Here is an 18,086-nt window from a genome sequence, read left to right on the forward strand (position 1 = left end):
TCACTTCACCCATAACAAGTTCACCATCCTCAAGTGCCACAGCTGCTGCCAAAGCCATTACTTCATCCACAACAGAAACTACAGAAGCTGCAACATCCATTGCTCCAACTGCTCCAACAACCTTATCTGAATCTTCACCAAGTACCAGTGGGACCTCTGCTACAACACCTGCTGAGACAACAACACTGACTAGCAAGAGCATTGCAAGCACAGAGGAGACTTCCACAACCACCAATGGTCAACCAAACACAGAGTTTTCCACAACCAGTGCCATTGTTGAAATATCCACAGTTCCATCAACAACTACATCTGTTATTGGGACTACTACAACACCTGCAGAGCAGACTACATATATTTCATCAACACCTGATGCTTCTACTTTGAGCTCTACAGTTTCAGCATCTTCCACTGCCAAGAATGCCACAGATGCTCTAACGACAGCTCTTGACATTATTACCACAACAGCACCAGCTACAAACTCCCAGAGTACACCTGGCCCAAGTACAAGCACTCTTCCTGAATTATCGACATCAGCAAGTGTTTTTACTCCCACAGTCCCATTGAGAGAGACCACATCTGCACAAACACACCCACAAAGTAGTGGTTTCTCAACCGTTACAAACTCCCTGTTTACAACAGAAAATCCAACAACTGTGCCCACTAGCACTGTGGCCTCATCAAATGCTGCATTCACTTCACCCATAACAAGTTCACCATCCTCAAGTGCCACAGCTGCTGCCAAAGCCATTACTTCATCCACAACAGAAACTACAGAAGCTGCAACATCCATTGCTCCAACTGCTCCAACAACCTTATCTGAATCTTCACCAAGTACCAGTGGGACCTCTGCTACAACACCTGCTGAGACAACAACACTGACTAGCAAGAGCATTGCAAGCACAGAGGAGACTTCCACAACCACCAATGGTCAACCAAACACAGAGTTTTCCACAACCAGTGCCATTGTTGAAACATCCACAGTTCATTCAACAACTACATCTGTTATTGGGACTACTACAACACCTGCAGAGCAGACTACATATATTTCATCAACACCTGATGCTTCTACTTTGAGATCCACTGTTTCGGCATCTTCCACTGCCAAGACTGTCACAGATGCTCTAACGACAGCTCTTGACATTATTACCACAACAGCACCAGCTACAAACTCCCAGAGTACACCTGGCCCAAGTACAAGCACTCTTCCTGAATTATCGACATCAGCAAGTGTTTTTACTCCCACAGTCCCATTGACAGAGACCACCACTGCACAAACACACCCACAAAGTAGTGGTTTCTCAACTGTTACAAACTCCCTGTTTACAACAGAATATCCTACAACTGTGCCCACTAGCACTGTGGCCTCATCAAATGCTGCATTCACTTCACCCATAACAAGTTCACCATCCTCAAGTGCCACAGCTGCTGCCAAAGCCATTACTTCATCCACAACAGAAACTACAGAAGCTGCAACATCCATTGCTCCAACTGCTCCAACAACCTTATCTGAATCTTCACCAAGTACCAGTGGGACCTCTGCTACAACACCTGCTGAGACAACAACACTGACTAGCAAGAGCATTGCAAGCAAAGAGGAGACTTCCACAACCACCAATGGTCAACCAAACACAGAGTTTTCCACAACCAGTGCCATTGTTGAAAAATCCACAGTTCCTTCAACAACTACATCTGTTATTGGGACTACTACAACACCTGCAGAGCAGACTACATATATTTCATCAACACCTGATGCTTCTACTTTGAGCTCTACAGTTTCGGCATCTTCCACTGCCAAGACTGCCACAGATGCTCTAACGACAGCTCTTGACATTATTACCACAACAGCACCAGCTACAAACTCCCAGAGTACACCTGGCCCAAGTACAAGCACTCTTCCTGAATTATCGACATCAGCAAGTGTTTTTACTCCCACAGTCCCATTGACAGAGACCACCACTGCACAAACACACCCACAAAGTAGTGGTTTCTCAACCGTTACAAACTCCCTGTTTACAACAGAATATCCTACAACTGTGCCCACTAGCACTGTGGCCTCATCAAATGCTGCATTCACTTCACCCATAACAAGTTCACCATCCTCAAGTGCCACAGCTGCTGCCAAAGCCATTACTTCATCCACAACAGAAACTACAGAAGCTGCAACATCCATTGCTCCAACTGCTCCAACAACCTTATCTGAATCTTCACCAAGTACCAGTGGGACCTCTGCTACAACACCTGCTGAGACAACAACACTGACTAGCAAGAGCATTGCAAGCACAGAGGAGACTTCCACAACCACCAATGGTCAACCAAACACAGAGTTTTCCACAACCAGTGCCATTGTTGAAACATCCACAGTTCATTCAACAACTACATCTGTTATTGGGACTACTACAACACCTGCAGAGCAGACTACATATATTTCATCAACACCTGATGCTTCTACTTTGAGCTCTACAGTTTCGGCATCTTCCACTGCCAAGACTGCCACAGATGCTCTAACGACAGCTCTTGACATTATTACCACAACAGCACTAGCTACAAACTCCCAGAGTACACCTGGCCCAAGTACAAGCACTCTTCCTGAATTATCGACATCAGCAAGTGTTTTTACTCCCACAGTCCCATTGAGAGAGACCACATCTGCACAAACACACCCACAAAGTAGTGGTTTCTCAACCGTCACAAACTCCCTGTTTACAACAGAATATCCTACAACTGTGCCCACTAGCACTGTGGCCTCATCAAATGCTGCATTCACTTTACCCACAACAAGTTTACCATCCTCAAGTGCCACAGCTGCTGCAAAAGCCATTACTTCATCCACAACAGAAACTACAGAAGCTGCAACATCCATTGCTCCAACTGCTCCAACAACCTTATCTGAATCTTCACCAAGTACCAGTGGGACCTCTGCTACAACACCTGCTGAGACAACAACACTGACTAGCAAGAGCATTGCAAGCACAGAGGAGACTTCCACAACCACCAATGGTCAACCAAACACAGAGTTTTCCACAACCAGTGCCATTGTTGAAACATCCACAGTTCATTCAACAACTACATCTGTTATTGGGACTACTACAACACCTGCAGAGCAGACTACATATATTTCATCAACACCTGATGCTTCTACTTTGAGCTCTACAGTTTCGGCATCTTCCACTGCCAAGACTGTCACAGATGCTCTAACGACAGCTCTTGACATTATTACCACAACAGCACCAGCTACAAACTCCCAGAGTACACCTGGAGTCCCATTGACAGAGACCACCACTGCACAAACACACCCACAAAGTAGTGGTTTCTCAACCGTTACAAACTCCCTGTTTACAACAGAATATCCTACAACTGTGCCCACTAGCACTGTGGCCTCATCAAATGCTGCATTCACTTTACCCACAACAAGTTTACCATCCTCAAGTGCCACAGCTGCTGCAAAAGCCATTACTTCATCCACAACAGAAACTACAGAAGCTGCAACATCCATTGCTCCAACTGCTCCAACAACCTTATCTGAATCTTCACCAAGTACCAGTGGGACCTCTGCTACAACACCTGCTGAGACAACAACACTGACTAGCAAGAGCATTGCAAGCACAGAGGAGACTTCCACAACCACCAATGGTCAACCAAACACAGAGTTTTCCACAACCAGTGCCATTGTTGAAACATCCACAGTTCATTCAACAACTACATCTGTTATTGGGACTACTACAACACCTGCAGAGCAGACTACATATATTTCATCAACACCTGATGCTTCTACTTTGAGCTCCACTGTTTCGGCATCTTCCACTGCCAAGACTGCCACAGATGCTCTAACGACAGCTCTTGACATTATTACCACAACAGCACCAGCTACAACCTCCCAGAGTACACCTGGCCCAAGTACAAGCACTCTTCCTGAATTATCGACATCAGCAAGTGTTTTTACTCCCACAGTCCCATTGACAGATACCACCACTGCACAAACACACCCACAAAGTAGTGGTTTCTCAACCGTTACAAACTCCCTGTTTACAACAGAATATCCTACAACTGTGCCCACTAGCACTGTGTTCTCTTTAAATGCTGCATTCACTTCACCCACAACAAGTTCACCATCCTCAAGTGCCACAGCTGCTGCCAAAGCCATTACTTCATCCACAACAGAAACTACAGAAGCTGCAACATCCATTGCTCCAACTGCTCCAACAACCTTATCTGAATCTTCACCAAGTACCAGTGGGACCTCTGCTACAACACCTGCTGAGACAACAACACTGACTAGCAAGAGCATTGCAAGCACAGAGGAGACTTCCACAACCACCAATGGTCAACCAAACACAGAGTTTTCCACAACCAGTGCCATTGTTGAAACATCCACAGTTCATTCAACAACTACATCTGTTATTGGGACTACTACAACACCTGCAGAGCAGACTACATATATTTCATCAACACCTGATGCTTCTACTTTGAGCTCTACAGTTTCGGCATCTTCCACTGCCAAGACTGCCACAGATGCTCTAACGACAGCTCTTGACATTATTACCACAACAGCACCAGCTACAAACTCCCAGAGTACACCTGGCCCAAGTACAAGCACTCTTCCTGAATTATCGACATCAGCAAGTGTTTTTACTCCCACAGTCCCATTGAGAGAGACCACATCTGCACAAACACACCCACAAAGTAGTGGTTTCTCAACCGTTACAAACTCCCTGTTTACAACAGAATATCCTACAACTGTGCCCACTAGCACTGTGGCCTCATCAAATGCTGCATTCACTTCACCCATAACAAGTTCACCATCTTCAAGTGCCACAGCTGCTGCCAAAGCCATTACTTCATCCACAACAGAAACTACAGAAGCTGCAACATCCATTGCTCCAACTGCTCCAACAACCTTATCTGAATCTTCACCAAGTACCAGTGGGACCTCTGCTACAACACCTGCTGAGACAACAACACTGACTAGCAAGAGCATTGCAAGCACAGAGGAGACTTCCACAACCACCAATGGTCAACCAAACACAGAGTTTTCCACAACCAGTGCCATTGTTGAAACATCCACAGTTCCTTCAACAAGTACATCTGTTATTGGGACTACTACAACACCTGCAGAGCAGACTACATATATTTCATCAACACCTGATGCTTCTACTTTGAGCTCCACTGTTTCGGCATCTTCCACTGCCAAGACTGCCACAGATGCTCTAACGACAGCTCTTGACATTATTACCACAACAGCACCAGCTACAAACTCCCAGAGTACACCTGGCTCAAGTACAAGCACTCTTCCTGAATTATCGACATCAGCAAGTGTTTTTACTCCCACAGTCCCATTGAGAGAGACCACATCTGCACAAACACACCCACAAAGTAGTGGTTTCTCAACCGTTACAAACTCCCTGTTTACAACAGAATATCCTACAACTGTGCCCACTAGCACTGTGGCCTCATCAAATGCTGCATTCACTTCACCCATAACAAGTTCACCATCCTCAAGTGCCACAGCTGCTGCCAAAGCCATTACTTCATCCACAACAGAAACTACAGAAGCTGCAACATCCATTGCTCCAACTGCTCCAACAACCTTATCTGAATCTTCACCAAGTACCAGTGGGACCTCTGCTACAACACCTGCTGAGACAACAACACTGACTAGCAAGAGCATTGCAAGCACAGAGGAGACTTCCACAACCACCAATGGTCAACCAAACACAGAGTTTTCCACAACCAGTGCCATTGTTGAAACATCCACAGTTCATTCAACAACTACATCTGTTATTGGGACTACTACAACACCTGCAGAGCAGACTACATCTATTTCATCAACACCTGATGCTTCTACTTTGAGCTCCACTGTTTCGGCATCTTCCACTGCCAAGACTGCCACAGATGCTCTAACGACAGTTCTTGACATTATTACCACAACAGCACCAGCTACAAACTCCCAAAGTACACTTGGCTCAAGTACAAGCACTCTCCCTGAAATATCGACATCAGCAAGTGTTTTTACTCCCACAGTCCCATTGACAGAGACCACCACTGCACAAACACACCCACAAAGTAGTGGTTTCTCAACCGTTACAAACTCCCTGTTTACAACAGAAAATCCAACAACTGTGCCCACTAGCACTGTGGCCTCATCAAATGCTGCATTCACTTCACCCATAACAAGTTCACCATCCTCAAGTGCCACAGCTGCTGCCAAAGCCATTACTTCATCCACAACAGAAACTACAGAAGCTGCAACATCCATTGCTCCAACTGCTCCAACAACCTTATCTGAATCTTCACCAAGTACCAGTGGGACCTCTGCTACAACACCTGCTGAGACAACAACACTGACTAGCAAGAGCATTGCAAGCACAGAGGAGACTTCCACAACCACCAATGGTCAACCAAACACAGAGTTTTCCACAACCAGTGCCATTGTTGAAACATCCACAGTTCCTTCAACAACTACATCTGTTATTGGGACTACTACAACACCTGCAGAGCAGACTACATATATTTCATCAACATCTGATGCTTCTACTTTGAGCTCCACTGTTTCGGCATCTTTTACTGCCAAGACTGTCACAGATGCTCTAACGACAGCTCTTGACATTATTACCACAACAGCACCAGCTACAAACTCCCATAGTATACCTGGCTCAAGTACAAGCACTCTTCCTGAATTATCGACATCAGCAAGTGTTTCTACTCCCACAGTCCCATTGACAGAGACCACCACTGCACAAACACACCCACAAAGTAGTGGTTTCTCAACCGTCACAAACTCCCTGTTTACAACAGAAAATCCAACTGTGCCCACTAGCACTGTGGCCTCATCAAATGCTGCATTCACTTCACCCATAACAAGTTCACCATCCTCAAGTGCCACAGCTGCTGCCAAAGCCATTACTTCATCCACAACAGAAACTACAGAAGCTGCAACATCCATTGCTCCAACTGCTCCAACAACCTTATCTGAATCTTCACCAAGTACCAGTGGGACCTCTGCTACAACACCTGCTGAGACAACAACACTGACTAGCAAGAGCATTGCAAGCACAGAGGAGACTTCCACAACCACCAATGGTCAACCAAACACAGAGTTTTCCACAACCAGTGCCATTGTTGTAACATCCACAGTTCTTTCAACAACTACATCTGTTATTGGGACTACTACAACACCTGCAGAGCAGACTACATATATTTCATCAACACCTGATGCTTCTACTTTGAGCTCCACTGTTTCGGCATCTTCCACTGCCAAGACTGCCACAGATGCTCTAACGACAGTTCTTGACATTATTACCACAACAGCACCAGCTACAAACTCCCAAAGTACACTTGGCTCAAGTACAAGCACTCTCCCTGAAATATCGACATCAGCAAGTGTTTTTACTCCCACAGTCCCATTGACAGAGACCACCACTGCACAAACACACCCACAAAGTAGTGGTTTCTCAACCGTTACAAACTCCCTGTTTACAACAGAAAATCCAACAACTGTGCCCACTAGCACTGTGGCCTCATCAAATGCTGCATTCACTTCACCCATAACAAGTTCACCATCCTCAAGTGCCACAGCTGCTGCCAAAGCCATTACTTCATCCACAACAGAAACTACAGAAGCTGCAACATCCATTGCTACAACTGCTCCAACAACCTTATCTGAAACTTCACCAAGTACCAGTGGGACCTCTGCTACAACACCTGCTGAGACAACAACACTGACTAGCAAGAGCATTGCAAGCACAGAGGAGACTTCCACAACCACCAATGGTCAACCAAACACAGAGTTTTCCACAACCAGTGCCATTGTTGAAACATCCACAGTTCCTTCAACAACTACATCTGTTATTGGGACTACTACAACACCTGCAGAGCAGACTACATATATTTCATCAACACCTGATGCTTCTACTTTGAGCTCCACTGTTTCGGCATCTTCCACTGCCAAGACTGCCACAGACACTCTAACGAGAGCTCTTGACATTATTACCACAACAGCACCAGCTACAAACTCCCAGAGTACACCTGGCTCAAGTACAAGCACTATTCCTGATTTATTGACATCAGCAAGTGTTTCTACTGCCACAGTCCCATTGACAGAGACCACCACTGCACAAACACACCCACAAAGTAGTGGTTTCTCAACAGTCCCAAACTCCCCATCAACAGCAGAATTATCTAAAACTGTGCCCAACAGTGCTACTAGCTCAATTGCTTCCTCTTCATTTTTAGCTAATAATGAATTAACAAAAATGCCCACTGCTCCTACAACCATCATCAGTAGTCCATCAGAATCACCACCTGTATCTAAACCTTCTATTTCCAAAACAACAACAATTGATAAAACATCTGTCACTTCAGGCAATTCAGGTACTACTATTTTGTCTTCCACCGCTTTTAGAATATTTACAGGTACTTTGAAAAGTAACACAACAGCTCAAACAGCACCTGCTGTTCCAGGAACAAAGCCAGTATTTTCAACCTTTACAGCTGGTACTGGTTCTTTTACCATTACTGAACAAACAAGCCCAACTGCCGCCACACTAACAACAATTACCCAAAAGGCTACAGGAGAATTATTTAATCCCACAACAATTACTAACACAAAACCTGTCCAAACAGTACAGCCCCCAACTAAATTCACCTCTGTACAACAAAACACAGTTTCATCTGGTCTGGCTACCATTATTTTCAGAACAGTTGGGACCACTCCAATAGAAATTACAACCAAAAAATTGTCAACTGTTTCACAGATAGTGACAATAACCACCAAATCAAACATCACTGTCTCCAATTCAGATACAACATTTTCAAGCACAACTGTGCCAGTTAATTCATCAATAGTAACAGCTTCTAGAACAACAATTTTTGAAGACAAAACTAATGTTGCTAAAACTGCTACGGTTACAAAGCCAACATCTACTCTGCAATATCCAAAATCTACCATCAGTCTTTCGACAATTACATCTTTACCCACAGCTAGGGTAACAGCAGAAGCAACAACAAATTACCAGACTGGAAAGTTGTTTACCAGCATGTCGACATCCACCTCAGCAGCAGTTACAAATGCTCCACCAAAACCTGCTACTGAAGTCATGAGTCCAAAGCCTGCAACCACAACCAGTGCTGCCCCAACAACAGTATCGTCCACTGCAGTAATGAGTAAAATGTGTTTCTTTACAGTCATTGCACTCACCATGATTTCATTATTGGTGTGAGACAATAGCAAACATTTGACTTTGTAATCACCATGAATTATCAAATAATAATCATAAACCTGAAGTCCATGTAATTTTTCACTTTCATTTGCTGATTTGCTTTATGAAATATTTATACTGTTGTTTTTCCTATTTAAATATTTATTATTTGAGATTGCATATTTTAGGTTTAAGATCCATTCCATTCTTCACTAATTTATACATGGGATTTTCAGATTAACAGCTAATAAAATTGTAATTCTGTAGTTTTCTTTGAGTAAAATCTTGGTGATGGATGTGTATCAAAGGAAATTGTCACTAAGTTATTTTAAATTATTTTGGAAGCTATGTCTGTTTTAGTTTAGTTTTATATTGATATATATTGGTGTTTGGTTCTATTAATTATGAAATATCAATAAAGCATCAAATACAATACTTGGTTTTGCTTTACTGTCTTTTTTCTTGTAATTATTTAAAAATCATTGACATTAGGGTCAGATTTATTTTATAAGACTATCTGAGGTATTTATTTTACATAAATAATTCTTATATCTCTTAATATCGTTATAAAACTTCACAGTGTGCTGTTTGAAAGATGCTGGATGGCTCTGTTGGCCCTTGAAGATACAGGGTTGTGTCAGGGAGGGCATCCAGCATATAAACTCTCCTTTCAAGTCACCTGTGTGAGCCCTGATGGGATGTACCCAAAGTTAAACAACGAAGCGCTGTTTGTGACACAAATAATGCAAATGTGTTTAATTAGAGAACTCTAAAAAACGCTTAGTGGGGGACAGATCTAAGAATTAAACACCTTAAAACCTCTTTAGGCTCCTGCATTGTTCCCATAATAAGTGCTATCTGTGGTCAAACAATCTCATTACACTTTCAATTCCTAAGGTCCAGACAGTCTTCGGTCAGAATTTCTTTTATTTTGATGCACTAAAACTCCCTTAAACTCACAATTATCCCATCACACCATTTGTTCAAGCAAAAACTGAAATAGTCCACACAAAGATCCCCTCCGCATGTCACAACTGCATGATGTAATGGGCTTTTTATGAAAAAAATGTTTTGGTCTATTTTTGTTTTGCTTGTTTTACTTCTAATTGGTTATCCTGCCAGGTCATCATTGTAAATAAGAAACTGTTCTCAACTTATCCACCTGGTAAAATAAAGGTTAAATGAAAGTGCAGAAGAACTTCCGCGGAGGGATACGCGACTTGGGTGATTTGTGAGCTGGACTTCACAGATGGATGGAAAAGAACGCAAACGAGTTGTCCCTGTTCTTTTATCTGTTTTGCCTGAATAAAGCGGTTATCTCTCGAGATATTACCTCCTAGACAACAAAAGTTTTTTTTGTTTAAATTGACAAAGGATTTGGTGAGTCAAACAATTGATTATTGTATAATCGATATTTTCTTTACATTTTGTTCATTCTTTCATTCTTCATTCTTTGTTTATAAAATTGTGATTTATTTTGATACTGTTTTTTTTAATTTGTAAGATGATTACAGTCGAGTTTTTTTATTCCCACATACCGCAGAGAACGGAAGTATAGTGATGGCGAGCCACCCAACTAGGGTTTGAACACGAGCAACAGAAAAAGAACCTTGGGACCCTGGTTGCTACAAGGGAGCAATTGGACATTGTGTTCAATTGTGTTAGGAGAGTCTACCTTTTCACAGGTGCTGAGTCATTGATTTACATTCACTTATAAACAACCAAAAGTTTAAAATCCTTATTGTGGTCTGTGGATTTTTTTTCTTTAGTCTATCCAACTGCTCCTCTGAACCTAGAGTAATTCTGGTCCAACCTTATAGTTTATAACTATATAGTTCATGTTATCTTTGATTTAGGATTTCTATGACACTGTGGCTTCTTTGATTTTATCAGTATGGTATTTAGTGGAGGAGTTTAAATATATAAAACATTTTAATTCTTAACCTAGACTTGTAACAAAACAACACATAACCTCAACCAGCAATACTTAAATTAATAGTAATGCAGGGAGCTTTGGAACGGGCAAATAAAATTAGTAACTGAAATATACAGAGGACAAATGAACTGAACTACAAGAGCTGTGGGTGATAATCAACTTTGTTTGGATGCGATCATGGTTGTGTTGTTATAAGTAAGACAACACAAAACAGCACTTATCCCTCTATATGTCTGGAATTTCATTCATTCATTTTCTAAACCCCTTTCGGGGTCATGGGTCTGCCGTAGCCTGTTCCGGCAGATCTGTGTGGCCGTGTGTGTGCAAAGGCAGGACCACAATCACACACCCATGCACACTCACATTCTCACCTAGGTACAATTTAGAGCAGGGGCGTCAAACCCATTTTCCCCGAGGGCCACATCAGCATAGTGGTTGTCCTCAAAGGGCCAGATATAACTTATACATGTAACTAAATGTAATGGAAAATAAATGAACCAACTCCTTAATGTTAAATAACCCTTTTTATGTTTATTATAACTTTTTAAAGTGACAATTACAGTTGCCTAGAAAACATATGTGTGCTTGTTACTCTAGCATAAATCCTTTTAAATTTCAGGTTAAGTTTTATGGACAGTGTTTAAAATCCTAATGTATAGTTGCCCAATACGATATTTCAAGTCCGATTCCCCCTAGATATGAATAAATACTCACCAATTCTTACTTTAAGAAATTAAAAACTTTTATGCTCCCGCGGGCCACATAAAATGAAATGGTGGGCCACATTTGCCCGGCGGGCCTTGAGTTTGACATGTGATTTAGAATAAACAATTAACCTATGAAGCATGTTTTTGGACCCTGGGAGGAAGCCAGAAACTGCAGAAAATCCATGCATGCATGGGGAGAACTTGCAAACTCCACACAGAAGGATCCCCCAGCCAGGACTTGAACTGTGGGCTTTCTTGCTGTGAGGCAAGAGCACTAACCATTTCTCCACCATGCAGCCCTGTCTGGAATTTCTTAAAATTAAATTTTGATTTCACATTACCAGTATGTTTAAACTTGAAACACTGTGAATATGTATAGCCTACTTGAAATTGATATCAGACCACTGATTGTGCGAAATCAAGCCATTGAATGCATGCTGACAGTAAACATGATTTATGGGATTGTACAGCCTGTTGCCATCTTTGATTTTTTGACTCAGAAGGACACATACATACACTCTGACTCATCGAATATGTAAAACCGATAGAATTACAATGGAGACTCCCCTGAATTATCTGAGTCATTAATTTATTGGTTTGTTTAACCCTAAATCTTAAACTAGATCATATAGTGATACTTATGCTTAGATAAATGTACTTTCTTTATAACATTCCCTCACTTAATGTGTTAAGCATGGTATAGGTCCTAGAGGTTCGCTGACAAAGGCTAGGAAAAAAAACACAGTCGGGGTGAGTAGAGACGGGTATTAGGTGTGGCAGGAGTCCCTGTTAGTAATCCTGCATACCTGTGAAGACAAAACCGAAGGCAGCAAACAGAAGTTAGAAGGCAGCTATAGGGAAAAGGACCAAAAGAGGTGGAAAGAGGGACACGGCTCCACCAAACCATGAAAGAGGAGTCAACCGTTGTTCCTGTTTGAAAGTCAGTTATTATTATATCCATGTTTAGTAACAAGCTTGTTTGCAAACACAAAGGTATAAGTATAATCAAATAGAAATAGTTCAGGGCATCTGCTCTATCAAATAATGTAAACAAATCTTACTTTGCCTTAGGTTGTGCCTTAGCATTGTTTCTTGGTGCCTTTGGGGACCCTGATGATTAGACAGATTTATTTTTGTTTAGTATTTAATTTATTTGACTTTCACATCAGTATTGCTGGATACTGTCTCAGCCTTTACCAGAAGTATATTTTTTATTTTTGTTCCTTTCATTCTTGACCTAAAGTTGTATTCAGTTGCCGTCCACATGTATGTATTTCAGAAAAAAAAGACAAAAATACCTTTTAGAAAACGTTTCAGTTTATCATATAGAAGCGCTTGCATTGATGCTTCCCACAAATGTAACCATTATTGTTCAAGCATTGGCAGGATGTCACCAGGAGATGGCATGCTTTTAACACAAATACATTCTCAAATGTCGGCCACACTGAATAGCACTTTGTTTGGAGATGCATGCAGAAAAATGTAGTGTTGGTTTGGTCTACACTTTTATCCAAGACCACTAAACAAGTGAACAAGTACACACTTTTTACAGAGTATTCACAAACAAGGTAAAAATAAAAACTCTTAGTAATATAAACTACACAGAAGCGTTAAACAGATTGGTGACGTGTTCAGGGTGTGCTCTGCCTTTGCAGAACAGTAGCTGGGTTGGTCCCAGAAGCCCCATGACACAGAAAGGGATTAAGTGAGTTCTGAAGATTGATGGATAGATAGAAACCTTAAACAATTTATAAAAAAATTGAACAAAAACAACAAACTCTATTGACAAAAAAACAAATTACAATTCAATTAAATCTACAGACAAAAATAATTGCACAAGTTATTTAAACAAAGACCATTTACTACACAAGAAGACCGCAGCTTCCTGACTCCACCTATAATTCGACCCATTTAAAGCTTATGTGTAAATTCTATTATAATAATAAATTACATAGCAAATGGGAAAAAGGAAAAACCCTTAGCTTTGGAATGCTTGGGTCACACATGATGAACAGCGCTTGATTCAAATTTTAATTGTGTTAAAGTGCTTTATAAAAATATGATGATGATGATCTTTTGGACTGATGACTTAATCATTATATTAAGCAATAAAGAGTGTTGTAAAATATTACAGAGATGCTGTCAGTCACATTTAAGAGACTGGATTAGGCCGATTTATGCTTTTCCTTGGTATAGATTTCTTTCAGTCCAAAAGAAAAATGTTAACAAGTAGCTGAAACGTATCATTATACAGGACTGTAAATTTTGTGCACATTTTGTGCAGCACATCACCACAATACTTGTGCGAGCCAACAGAAAAGCAGCAGGTAACCGTTCAGCATGTGTTAAGATATTTCAGAGGTACAGCAAACAATGAGCTGTGTTTTAAGAACAGCAACAGTGAGAAGCTCTAGTAGCAGATTGACGCTAAATGGGGAGCAATTGTATTGTGTGATTGGTCTGGATTCCATCTAATCAGCTGTCCTTGCCTCTCTTTTAAGGTCCATGAAGGCAGTCTGCAGCCTTCAACTCTAAAGGAGAAGTTATAGTAGTATAGTATATGCGAAATCTGAAGGATCAAAAAGACTGGAAAAAAATAGAAAAACCTGTGAAATTACAGGTCAAACTTCTCTTTTATGGAAACCAGCATCACTCCACCCTTTTTCTGAGTCTAATGTCATCCTGTGTTTGTCCGTAAATATAAAAAGGTTGCTGTTAACCAAAAGGATCACAAATCCACTCACTGCCCAGATCACCTTTCAAGCAAAGACACCTTCTGTAAGTAGATTATCATTTCTACTGGTGTATGCTAAATGTTTTCTCATAATTTCATGCTGTTTTTAGGTGCTCATAAATAATTTTCTAGAAAATAGTTCTTGTAAAAACTTTATTATGTTTAACTGAAAATCCCAACAAAAATGTAGGGGACCTGGGAAAGAATAGGTACATCCTTTAATTTGGTTGTAACAATTTCTAAGTTTGATTGAAAATTTGGAGGGGTTTCTATATCTAAATAAAAAGTGAAAAACAAAATCTTAAAAGATCTTAAGTCTAAAGAATTAACAGGCTCTTAAAATTAAAATTATATGTATGTAGCAGCAATTCTCAAGTGAGACAATTGGTCAATCATCACACAAGCAGCAAAATAATCTCCAATATTTAAACTGCTGAATATTTATTTCCATTTTAAAATGCTATTGCTATTTTTCAAATTGTGTATCTGGTGCATTCATTTCCTTTTTTTTTAAGTATTTCATTTCATGGTAAATAGTACTTTTATTTTAGGTAAAGTGTATGAGAGTATGACTACTTTGGTCAAAATGGTACACTCCTTAGTGTGTTTAAATATTACTTTTTAATATTTGCCAAAATTACAATCAAATGACGTCTAGAGAAACAATAGTAAAAGTGAATAAATAAATTGTAACTCTAACACTGTAACTGGTTACAACATTAGGTAAGAAGGAGGACACTTTCATGTCCTTCCACTATAAATATTCCTTTGTAATAACTATTCAAACACATTTTGATTAATTTGTGATGATTACTTTTTTTAGAGACAAAAGAAAAAGAAAAACATCATCATCATCATGATTGCACACCTTTGCTTCATTCTGCTTTTTGTTGGTAAGTAAAAAATTTTTTCTATAAATTATCAATAATTTTTCCTCAGACATAAAATTGGGCTCAATATCTAAAAATGTTTTAACAATAAAAAACTATGTTCAACAGCTTCTTCACATGGACAAACAAGCACAAATGCATCAACATCAGAGTTCCCCACAAATACAACAGCTGAACCAATCACTGATGCAACAATAGCTGGACCAATCACTGATGCAACAATAGCTGGACCAATCACTGATGCAACAATAGCTGGACCAATCACTGATGCAACGATAGCTGGACCAATCACTAATGCAACGATGGTTGCTGGACCAATCACTAATGCAACGATAGCTGGACCAATCACTAATACAACGATGGTTGCTGGACCAGCAACTAGTGGACTGATTACCAGTGCACCAAGTGGAATAACCACAGTGACAACTGGAACACCAACCACCACTAGCACATCCTCACCAACCACCACTAGCACATCCTCACCAACCACCACTAGCACATCCTCACCAACCACCACTGGTACATCAAAACCAAGCACCTCCTTCACCAAGGCACCAACAACTTCTTCTGCATTTCCTCACAAAATCAGCCTCTTCTTGGCCTTTGTGGCAACATTGACAGATTTTGTTTCTGTATGCCGCTGATCTAACATGATTTAAAGGCAAGGAAAGAAGGACACCATGGCTCTTTAATGGTGTTCTTAGTCTGTATAATGAAAGCTTGTGAATGCTTATCTATGTACACAAAGTGTAAGTTCTATGCTAGTTAAGTTCTTGATATCCATTGATCCTGGACATCGGGGTTTCTTCATGATCATCTTTTACAATAACTAAGACCCCTAATGTAATCGTTTTTCTTTATTTAAGATATATATTTATTTATATTTCTATGATTATGTTTGTCTCAACTACTCAAAAACTATGAAATTGAATTACTGCAGCTTCTTTATGATTTAAACTGTGAAATATTCTGCCAAGCTACTGAATTAAAAGTGAAACAGGTACATCTTTGTTGTGTCTTCTTTAATGTGGATTTTAAAATGTTTTTTTTCTAAAAAAGGTTTTTTCTTTCTTCCCCCCCCCCCCCCATTTTTTTAAACATTTTTTTATTTTATATATTATTATTTACCCCCCCCCCCCCGCCCCATTTGGCTGATTTATATTTGTCTCTTGTTTATTTATTTACTTAGTTTAGCCCCCCCCCACTATCAACTCCCAGGCTTTTTGGCAAATTACTTTGCATTTTAAATGTTTTTTTTAAATGGTCTGGTTGCAGAGCACATTGTGCCCTGACATCATTAGCGGGCAACAGAAGTTCTACAAGATTTCAGAATTTTAGCACTTTTTATTAAAAAAAAAAAAAGAGTATTTTCTGACCAAAATGGGGAGTGGGGGACGAGAGACGAACATCCGGTTCATTTGTGTTAAATAAACATTATGATAATGTTGGGGCTCATGTTGCTGTCCAGGTCTTCTTGAGAGTTTGTGCTATTCTGAGCCAAAACAATCTGGGCTACATTCAATAGGTTGTAACTTGTTTGCAAACAGTGATTTGGGGCATTTTTCCATGCAGACCTATTATAAACAAACGCTTGTCGAACAGCCACAAAACTGACAGTTCAATAAATAATGAGTTAAACATTTGGCAGACACAGAAAACTGCTCGATCCCACAGTTTTTTCCCTTCTTGCTTCTTTTATTTATTTATATATTCATATAAAACCTTCCTTTTTGTCTTCACCGCAGCGCAGCCGCTCTGCAGCCAGCATCGGCCGCTTAAAGATTCTCTCTCCTTAAACCATCGTACAGTTTTGGATTCAATAGAATTTTTGTTTTTGTGTGTCAAATTTTTAAACATCTTTCAGAGAAATCTTGAAACCCTGTTAAGAAATTCTACCCCTGAATGATTTATTCTTCTCTCTTAGTTACTTATGTAAAATGTTTCTCATTTGTTTGGTGTTGTTTTTATCTGTTGCAGTTATGCCTTGAAGAGCTGCAGATTACTCATTTGAGGCGCGTGTCCTGCCAATCCTATTTTATTTGTTTTTGCTGACTATTTGTCCCTCATTCCAACCACATTGTTTCCCTTACTGTAACCGTTTCTGTCCCAGGTTTATTTTGGTACACTTTTACTTTTTCCTCCCAATTTTTAAATACATTCATTTGATTTTTCCCTGACCGAAATCTGAAGGATAAAAAAAACTGGTGTTATAATGATTTCAAAATCAGTCCCAAATAACAAAGGTCTTTGAAAAAAAACAACAACATGTGACTGAATGATCCTTTTTACTATGTTCTTGCAAAGACCACAGCAGGTCACACTTGTCACTCTCCCATTCGCACACACAGGTATGCACAGATGGCAGCAGAGTCCTGTGCAATGGGCCAAACCAGGCCACCCAATTGCTTGTCTAAAGCAGTGTTTTTCAAACTTTTTTGAGCCACGGCACACATTGACCTTGAAAAAAACCACACCAGCACACCAGCATCCAAAACGAAAAAAAAAGGAGAAAATCATAGTCTGTATTGATGTACAGTCCCTTCGCAATCTCACATTTTTTTGTGATAATTGAGGCAGAAAAAGCTGGAAGTTGCAGCTGTTTTTGCTAAAAGATGTAATAAGTTA

At 40.4% G+C, this 18,086-nt stretch overlaps 1 protein-coding gene and 1 long non-coding RNA gene across 2 annotated transcripts in view; both read left to right on the forward strand.

The window, feature by feature from the left end:
- The window catches only part of LOC105355085 (mucin-2), a 15,064-nt gene extending 5,430 nt beyond the window's left edge, over positions 1-9,634 (forward strand). Inside the window, exon 3 of the mRNA XM_023960210.1 lies at positions 1,664-9,634. Within this exon, the coding sequence (XP_023815978.1) occupies positions 1,664-9,215 (7,552 nt within the window). The 3' untranslated portion in view covers positions 9,216-9,634. The remainder of the gene's footprint in view (positions 1-1,663) is intronic.
- Positions 9,635-13,893: 4,259 nt separating this feature from the next.
- Positions 13,894-16,464, forward strand: LOC105355023. The gene is made up of 3 exons (XR_909525.3): positions 13,894-14,615; positions 15,395-15,464; positions 15,570-16,464. It is a non-coding gene; the product is annotated as an uncharacterized LOC105355023 (long non-coding RNA).
- Positions 16,465-18,086: the final 1,622 nt, after the last annotated feature.

This window comes from Oryzias latipes, chromosome 11 (genome assembly GCF_002234675.1).
Source record: "Oryzias latipes chromosome 11, ASM223467v1".
Taxonomy (NCBI): domain Eukaryota; kingdom Metazoa; phylum Chordata; class Actinopteri; order Beloniformes; family Adrianichthyidae; genus Oryzias; species Oryzias latipes.